Source organism: Cydia amplana, chromosome Z (genome assembly GCF_948474715.1).
Source record: "Cydia amplana chromosome Z, ilCydAmpl1.1, whole genome shotgun sequence".
Taxonomy (NCBI): domain Eukaryota; kingdom Metazoa; phylum Arthropoda; class Insecta; order Lepidoptera; family Tortricidae; genus Cydia; species Cydia amplana.
This window is the reverse complement of record NC_086096.1, coordinates 22,522,420-22,532,075: the sequence shown is the minus strand read 5'-3', so window position 1 is coordinate 22,532,075 and position 9,656 is coordinate 22,522,420. Positions and strand designations below refer to the sequence as shown.

The window sequence follows — 9,656 nt, the reverse complement described above, 5'->3', positions numbered from 1 at the left end:
AAGGGATATCATCCCATAGAAAATTTGAATTTTGCGCCTTTTTCTACCGACAAGACTTGCCTGACCATCTATGCATTTATATTATTAATTAAATTGCAACTTTGTGATATCTGCACTATCGTCTTAATTAATCGTAATTAGGGCTTGCAAATATTCGAAACTTTCAGATATTCGAATATTCGACTTTTTCTGACGACGTATTCGAATATTCGAATTATTATTCGAATATTATAAAAAATAAGAAAAGGAACGAGAAATCGGTTTATTATCGTTTTATTCAAAAGCTTTTCTCACATATTGCTAAAACTAAGGATATTTGGCAGAAATCCACTTAATTGACTAGATTTTATCATCCTACTATTTATAAGATGCCCACATTTATAAAAACAAGTAAAACGCCAAAATTAGACGTATTTAATATTTCTAGATATAACTTATTATAAATGCGTCGTTGCGTGAAATAATATAACTTTAACCATCCAAACACCTAGGTATGCAAGATATTTTTTTTAGTACGTAATTATTTTCCGATTTAAATTAACTTGTAATCACTCAGAGGCCTGTAAAAAGGCCTTTCATTTCATTGTATTTTGAATCTTTATTGACTTTATTTGTTTTGGCAAGTTATCATTCCTAATGGTCGGCTAATTATATTAAGTTAGTTGAGTACTGGGTGGATTATTCGTCAGCTAAAGGTGCATGGTTAGATTACCAAGTTGGGCAGGTTTGGTATGATTAAATTTGAGAATTGCGATAAGTGGCAAGGTTTAGACTTCAAAAATTCGCTTAACGACCTTAACGTACGCTTGTACTGAATAAACAGAATGACCCTTTAACTTAAAACTTACGCACCGTAAAAATAACATACTTTTTGATTTCGTTTTCTTTTAAATTGAGTTAGGTTTCACTGAATATTCACGACGTCTATCGAGAGGAATACAGTAAAAATATTATTTCCTTCGTATTTGGGTACCTACCGTTCCTCATTCACTGTAAATACCCGTAAAACACACAGAAACTGTAACTACAGCGGATGACGTAGATTTTTTTATAGTAATAAAAAATATTCGAATATTCGAAACCTGAGCGACCGAATATTCGAATATCAAAACAGGTCGAATATTCGACAAATTCGAATATTCGAATTGCAAGCCCTAATCGTAATTAGTACGATTATGAACTAGAGTAGGTATCGATAATGCAAACGGCCGTCATAAAGACTCATAAGCCAACAAATAGCGTTCTCTCAATTATATGTTATCTTAAGTTACACGCCAACATCAACATTTTTTTCTGCTTTGCCTTAAGGTGGACTGGTAGAGAATGTCATAAGACGTATAAAGTCCGCCTTTTGTACACTATGTTTTTCTTCCCTTTAAGCGGATCTAATAGGTTTATGTGTTTAAAATGATGACAACTTAGTTTATCGATATCCTTGTCAAATATCAACTTGTCTTCCCAGCACTACAGACCGCCATGTTCAGTTCTCGGCAATATGGCGTCGGCCACACTTTTTTTGTAGGTATGTCGCTTCCATATGATTCTTTTTTCATTGTATAGAAGTGGTCTACGCGTGCCTGCGTGAGGGACAAAACATACGCAATGCGACCATAATCCATACTAATTTCGGTGGGGAATAAAAAAAATGTGAGACTGTGACAAGGACAAACAATAATAGCGCTTTCGCTGCTACTCCTACTGAAAGATACATAAGACTATACCGTGCTGTCAGTTATCCCCACCACTCATGCCCTATCCAGTTAAAATACTAGATTCTTGATAACCATCTTACTGACTGAAAAATTGGTTTGACCAACTATATCTGTCTAATTGTTTTGGGAATAGAAATCAAAGAAGTATAGTGTGTCAAAGGTCTGTTTGATTTCAAACATAGACACAGAGAATCATACTATCTTTGTCTTACACTAGTACTAGCACCCAAAAGAAAAGGATGAGTATAGTTTTTTGTTCCTATTTACTGACAAGATTTGGTTGACCCAATGTGGAGTGGGCTAAGAATAAAATACTCAAAAACAATGATCAAAGATAAGATGGTCAAGAAGAAAAGGCGCGAAATTCAAATTTCTATGGGACGATATCCCTTCGCGCCTACATTTTTCAAATTTGCCGCCTTTTTCTACTGACAAGATCTGCTTGACCATCTATATCTTATCTTATACCTTTAAACAAGCAATTCTTGTTTATTTAATTATTTATATTTCGGGGATCTCGGAAACGGCTCTAACGATTTCGATGAAATTTGCTATGTGGGTTTTCGGGGGCGAAAAATCGATCTAGCTAGGTCTTATCTCTGGGAAAACGCTAATTTTTGAGTTTTTATATGTTTTCTTCCTGATATATCTTTGGTGGCCCATTTAGATCGGTCAGTATGGGAAAGTCTGAAACTATAAGTATATCTGTTCTTAGGAACCATGTCATCGATTTTAATAACATGAAAAACTGCATTTATATTTTAAAAAAAACCTGTACTCAGCTCGGGAATCGAACCCGGACGTTTTGAAAAATAAAACTATTTTTATTTAGATATCGATTGTGTAGGTCTTAAGCAGTAAATTTTACTATGAAACATGATGTCTAAAATAAATAAAATGCATTGTTTTCATATTCTTTAGGTAATTTATTTTAGCAAGTGTTCGAAAATGACCACCGCCTTTTTATTATTTTGAGTACAGGTTTTTTTAAATGTATGAATGCGGCCTATATATTATACTACTCTTTGATGCAGGGTTCCTAAGAACAGATCTTATAGTTTCAGACTTTCCCATACTGACCGATCTAAATGGGCCACCCGGTGGGCCACCTGTATAAGTATATTATCTTTATATACTTACCAAAAAGAAGATATTATAGTACACGTACCTACCTACACTGTCAGGAAAATGTCATTATGCCACAAAGCGTCGAGCAATGAGTAATTTTTCAAATAGATTAGATAAGCACAATTTGCCGGACATTCACTTTACTAATGCTTCTTTATCTCGTGCTGTTCGTCGTATTAGTTAAAATCAGTACATCGCTAAGTAGTACTGGTACTATATTGTTTTACAATAAGCACATCGACACGGATTGCTGGAGTCAGGAAGAGTTGGCCAAGTTACAAGCTCGAAAGATTTTGAACCAATTAATACCAAAGCAAACGCCACCCGATCAAATAAGTAAACAATTTGCAGATGACGCTTTGCGATACTACCGCGAAGCCTTGCACACTGTAGATAAACAGCAGCGTTCTGCATACAAAACTGTGCTAAGAGAAGCTCTAGCAGATACCATCGGTGGTCATTTGAGAACCGAAGTGCTTCCCGCCGTTAGACTAGCTTTTTACGCCGGGTATGTGCCCTATAAATCAGTTAGGGAATTACATGACCTTTACAGCGAAATAAAGACCATGTTAAACACCGAGGGACGTGGTTGGAAACCTCCTCCTAAAATTCCGATGATAGCTAACTTGACAGTTACGAAAATTACCATAGGACGCGGCAAGCTCTTCAATCCATGCAATTTTTTCGTCGTTAAAAGAGATTCAAATGCATGTATACGAATGCCAATTCCAATAGTTGATGACGCTAATGACCCGTCTGCGATTGCACTGCCTTTCAAGAGTGGGGGCTTAGTCAATATGCTCACCCCAACCTCCGAAAATATATTCCTAAAATATTATACTACGGCATCTCGGTGTATTTTACGTATGTCACCTGCAACATGTCGACATTCCGATATTGTAAAATTTAATAGTGACTTATGGTGTTGGATGAAAAATTATGTAGCACCTCATCTGATGGACGAAAAGCTTTACGCAGCGTATGGCGGCGTTCTTAGAGTAGCTGCAGCTGTACAAAATTACGGGAAAGTGTTACCTAAGAGACGTAATCTCTTTGATAGTTACGGAAAGCCTATGGAATGGAATTCTTGGAGAAAATTAACCGAGCCATACTTTTTCATAGACTCGGACTGGACTCCCACCATTTACATTGGAGTCGTTGTTCTGGCTGCATTTGCTATTTGCTTATTACAAATGTTTTACAATTATATATTTGGAAAAACTGATACGTGTACTTGTGTAGAAAACAAGCAGTCTGTCTTTGACATGATAAAGCAGCAGCATCTCCAGCATGGATCAACTAGAAGAGTTTACTACAATAAACCGCAGCGCACATGTTACTCTCCGATCAGTACGGAAACAAATAAATCATCACAGATTCCTTCAAAGACACAGAGAGTTTACAACTATAATGAAAATCTGTTAGATGTTATCATGAGTGACGCCGAATCAGGCGAATACAGCAGTTCAGACTCTAATAATGGATATGATAGTAAGAAAGAAAACGAGCATTACGAAATTGAGACGAAAGCGAGGTCGACGAGCCCACCAAAAATAGAAACTTCAATCGAGCAGCTGAAAATCAATAGAGGTCGGGTCACTATTCGGGGCGATGAAGCACAGATGATGGATAAGTGGGCTTCAACCGAGGACGGCAGCTCGTCGTGCTGCGAGTCGGCGAGCACCGGCAGCTCCACGTCGCGGCCGCGCACGCGCGTGCGCGACCTGACCTGGGCGCGCCAGGTGGTGCACTCCGAGATCCCGCCTGCACAGCGCCCCAGCACATCCAGAACCAGCCCACACACTGAAATGGACTCTTATACGACGTCTACGACGCAAAAATAGACAACTTTAGATAATTGTTTACCTACCATTGGTAATAATATATTTTTAGGAAAATGCAGGTTTATTTAAGATGATTATTTTGTTAAGAAATATTCTATTGTAAGATCTTATTGAAGTGGATTAGATACGAATAAAACGACTATTTATATACATAGATAGATATATATTTTATCTATTAATTAAACAAAATGAAGCTTATTAAATTTGTATCACCTGAACGTAAACGTCTGCATTATATCTTTGGGACTACAGAAATGGTTAAGGCGCTAGCGAAAAAAGTAAGTAGTAGTTTTAGTTTTGTAGGTAGTTTTAATTTTATTTAGGTTACTTTATGTTGTTTATATTTCGCGAAAAAAATAATTTTAAATTGTTAAAAACTAAGTAACTGCAGTTTATCAAACACGTCGAAAACAAAAAGACCAATAGACAGACAAACAGACATTGGCGTCCAAAATATGTTAAATGGTGTTAGCGGTACACCCCGAAATACAGTAAAATGCTGCATATGGTGTTAAAGATAATTAAGTATGAAAATCGGTACGATTACTCTTTAAACCATTTGACCCGGAGCACCAAAATAAAAATTGGCCAAGAACATGTCGCGTATGCTCAGTATAGTGTTCCGTAAAGTTACCATTATGTCAGAATGGACTAAACGGGGGCTATTAGTATCATGTATATTATAAGCAAAAGGGAGTACTTTCGCGGCGCTTTTGTACGTATTTTTACTAAGAGAAGACTTTTTGTAATAACTCAAAAAAGCGGCCAAGTGCGAGTCGGACTCGCCCATGAAGGGTTCCGTATTTAGGGGTTTTATAACGTATTAAAAAAAACTACTTACTAGATCTCATTCAAACCAATTTTCGGTGGAAGTTTGCATGGTAATGTACATCATATATTTTTTTAGTTTTATCATTCTCCTATTTTAGAAGTTACAGTGGGGGGGGGGGGGGGGGGCGGGACACACATTTGACCACTTTGGAAGTGCCTCTCGCGCCAACTATTCAGTTTAGAAAAAAATGATATTAGAAACCTCAATATGATTTTTGAAGACCTATCTATAGATACCCCACACGTATGGGTTTGATGAAAAACATATTTTAGAGTTTCAGTAGGTACTAAGTATGGGGAACCCCCAAAATTAATTGTTTTTTTTTTCTATTTTTGTGTGAAAATCTTAATGCGGTTCACAGAATACATCTACTTACCAAGTTTCAACAATATAGTTCTTATAGTTTCGGAAAAAAGTGGCTGTGACATACGGACGGACAGACAGACAGACAGACATGACGAATCCATAAGGGTTCCGTTTTTTGCCATTTGGCTATGGAACCCTAAAAACGGCTGAAGTGATCATGATTCATATTCACTATAGTTTTCATTTTATGTCTTTCTTAAGCTCTATTTCTACGATTTTTTCCTATTTTTTGGACCGATGGTTCAAAAGTTAGAGGGACGTAAATGTGCCTAAAATACCTAACTTGCTTAACAAACATAACGAAAAGGATAAATCGCCAAACGCGAGCTATGCGTCGTTGAAGAGTTCCGTTCTGATCTTCTGATCATCATCAGAGGTTCCGTTTCCTTTAGCATATAGGTAAATTAAAAAAAATGACACTTTTTTTGAATTTACCTATATGCTTGATTTGTTGATAAAAACACAAAAATCTCTATATGTACCTATGACTGGTACCTATGCCTTTAAGTTTTGAGGAGTTTCCTCGATTCCTCATGGATTCCATCATCAGAACTGGGTTTTGACAATAACGGGACCAATCTGTATGCATATACAGTAACAAGCATTTAAAAAAAGCATTAAAAAACATACAACCGAATTGATATACCCCTGCTTTTGAGATTCGGAAGTCGGTTAAAAAAAGAGGTTATCAATTCGATGTTATTTTAAACGGCACATTTCTATGTAATTATGACGTATAAATAACACTTGCACTGCGTAAGACTGCATATGGTATCAAAATCGTTGTTTTTTTGCCTTGGTCTAGCTCTTACCGGTTAACCCCGGATTCCTAGTCTATGACCCCGGGTTAGTGGGATGGCGCAAGTGGCGCCTAGTAGGTATTATTGTACCTCTATGCTAACTCTATGCTATGATGGCGGACGAATGTCTAAAATGTCACCGTATTTATTAATTATTCACTTAAAATATTGTTTTTTCTTTGTAAGTGTGATGAAAAACATTGATGTGTAACTCCGGGGGTAAAAATACTGCTAACTCGAACGAGTCTTTAATTCACTCCAGCGTGCGGCTGTCGTGAATAGTACAAACCTCGTTAGCAAAATTTTACTTACCTCCCTCATTGCACAATGACAGTCCCCTGCAATAATATGTTACACAACGAAGGCCGCAAAATATCTGACACGATCTTATTTGTAGAGCAATAAGAGCGTGTCACATATTTTTGCGCCTTAGAAGAGTAACATTATATTATTGCAGGTGACTGTACTATTTTGAGCACCTCGACCGCTCCGTTATACTTATATCTGATGGCAACTGTATATATGTAAAAAGTGCGTTAGCGTGAGTGTTTTATTCTATTTTGGTCTTATACTAGATAAATGATCTATTTACACGGAAATTAGCTATAAGTACAGAGTACAGTATATTTATATATCACATCAATACATTTTGTACCTTAAAAACTAATATAACGTACTATTACACTTAGGTTCGAATATATTATGCATAAAATAATATTTGCAACATAAATCTCTTATATCTACGTATACATATTATAATCGCATCACAATATTCACAGTGCATATGTCCTACAGTCATTTTAATTCATTTAGTTATAGTATCAGGTTGAAGTAGGAAACATATTCACTGTACATTTCTAAAACTTGGGAATCTAACAATCACATTGCGACAACGTCTATATAAATACTTGTTTGTAATAAATACCGTAAAAGTATAAAACTTTGCCCACCGCGTCACAGTTCAGTAAAAGCAAAATAACTTAAAAATAGTTACAGATACACTTTCTTCAGAAGAAGAAAAGGAAAGAAAGTGTATCTGTAACTACTTTTAAGTTATTTCGCTTTTACTGACAGTGGCGCGGTGGGCAAAGTTATGTTAAAGGGCAAAGTTTTATACTTTTACGGTACTAGTAATTAACATACATTTAAATTTTCTTCAGAATAAGTACCTATCAATATTTTATTCTGAATTTATAATTTGCGGCCAAGGTGACCACCTTGGTGATTTGTGACACAAGTATCAATGTCAACGCTTTAGTGCGTGTTTAGATAATTATTATTGTAGAGCACCTCGTACGCTCTACATATCTGACGGCGACTGTATTTCATCAAGTGACAACCAAAAACTCACTAATTACCACCCGCAAGTTCATAGCCATAGTGAAAAACACTAAAGTAAGGTTGATTATTGTTTAATTATTATTTAGTACATACTTAGTGAGGTTTGGTTGTCATCTGACGATTTATACTAACAGCAACACCCTGAATTTGCCTTATCTCGTTGCATTAAATAAGCTTTACAAATTGTTAATTAACAGCGTTGACGACATAGATTAAATATTAGGTGCGAGAATATCTATCTGGTCTAGAGTATCAGATCTGGTTAACTAATAACTAATGTGACTGCTACATAATGAAAGGTAATAAAATAGCAGCGTGGGTTTATGAAAGGAAGTGAGTTTCGTAAAAGGATCACAGTTACATGTTTTATCTACACACGTTTTACAAGCTTTCTATAATGTGTTCGGGAACTGCATGTTATGACCGGCATTGTGGCATCGTTACTTTGTCGCAGAACTTGCGGATGGATCAAATACATTTTTTGTATGTTTAACTCGTTCACGACTTTCCTGTAGACATCGCAAAGTTAAGAGAATCAAATATGCCACGCCACCCTTTTTTTTAATTCATATAGACACACTAGAGTCGGCCCCAAGTTCCAACTGCCATATCGTTTGATATTAAGTAACATGACATCCCTTTGGGGCGAAGTGTATCCGCAAGGGCTCCCAAAACTGCCGAAACTGTAAGATAAAGATAATATGGAAGATTTGTCATAATTAGTTTCGAATAAAACGTCATCTCGACTGATATTAGAGAGGTTATATGAAATTGCTTTGTTTTTCAGACTTGTTCGTAATTTTAATGTAATTATAGAATCGATTTTGTTGTAAAAATGAAGCCATAACAACATTTTCACAGATAAGAAATTAGTTATAACGAAACAGTTTATTGTATGCTGGTCTTAATTTGAGGTTATTGAACGCATTATAGAGAGTTTATGAATTTTTTCTACTCCCGTACTTTTATTTGTCATTTAAAAGGTCGTACACACACCTTTAAACCCCTATGTTATAGTTGTCAAGACAAGTCTTTAGTCTATTCCCCAAAAAAGTATTTGTGCATACACGCAGTATCTTTTTGGTACTTTTACGATACTTCGTGTAATCACCACTTAAAAAATATTGTATGAAATACATTGTTGCCAACTTAATTTTAATTGTCATCTCTGACAGATGAGTACTATTAACTAGTAGAAACAATAAAATTGCTTCAGAAGTCAGAAACGCGCATGTGATACCCGTAATATAGCAAGATCCATAGACTACGAACACCGCTTAGCGTTGCTTGTTAGTCTCCATAGGCTACTGTGGCCAAAATCGAGAAAAAACTGTCCAAAATTGTAATTTAAATAAGAGCAAGTACCAGGGCCTCATGAGTTACAAGAAGGTGTCGCTGACCAACCGGCCGTGGGGCGCGGGGCGCGGTGGCCGGGTCGCGTATCTTAGCTGTCCTATATGATTCCACTTGTTTAAAGTATTATTTTTGTTGAATGAAAAATAATATTTGTTAAATTTACAATTATTTTTCAAAGTAAGTGCTTGGTCGTAGAAAAAGTATTGTATGCAACGTTGTTTAACTGAGTCAAAAAATACTCGTGGCGTCTTTATTAACAATTTTCGGCTTCGCCTCA

The 9,656-nt window shown here is 36.1% G+C and overlaps 1 protein-coding gene across 1 annotated transcript; it reads left to right on the top strand.

The window, feature by feature from the left end:
- The first annotated feature begins 2,903 nt into the window (after positions 1–2,903).
- On the top strand, positions 2,904–4,834 carry LOC134660760 (uncharacterized). The gene has a single exon (XM_063516548.1). The coding sequence runs from the start codon at positions 2,987–2,989 to the stop codon at positions 4,682–4,684; it is 1,698 nt and encodes a 565-aa protein (XP_063372618.1). The 5' UTR covers positions 2,904–2,986; the 3' UTR covers positions 4,685–4,834.
- Positions 4,835–9,656: the final 4,822 nt, after the last annotated feature.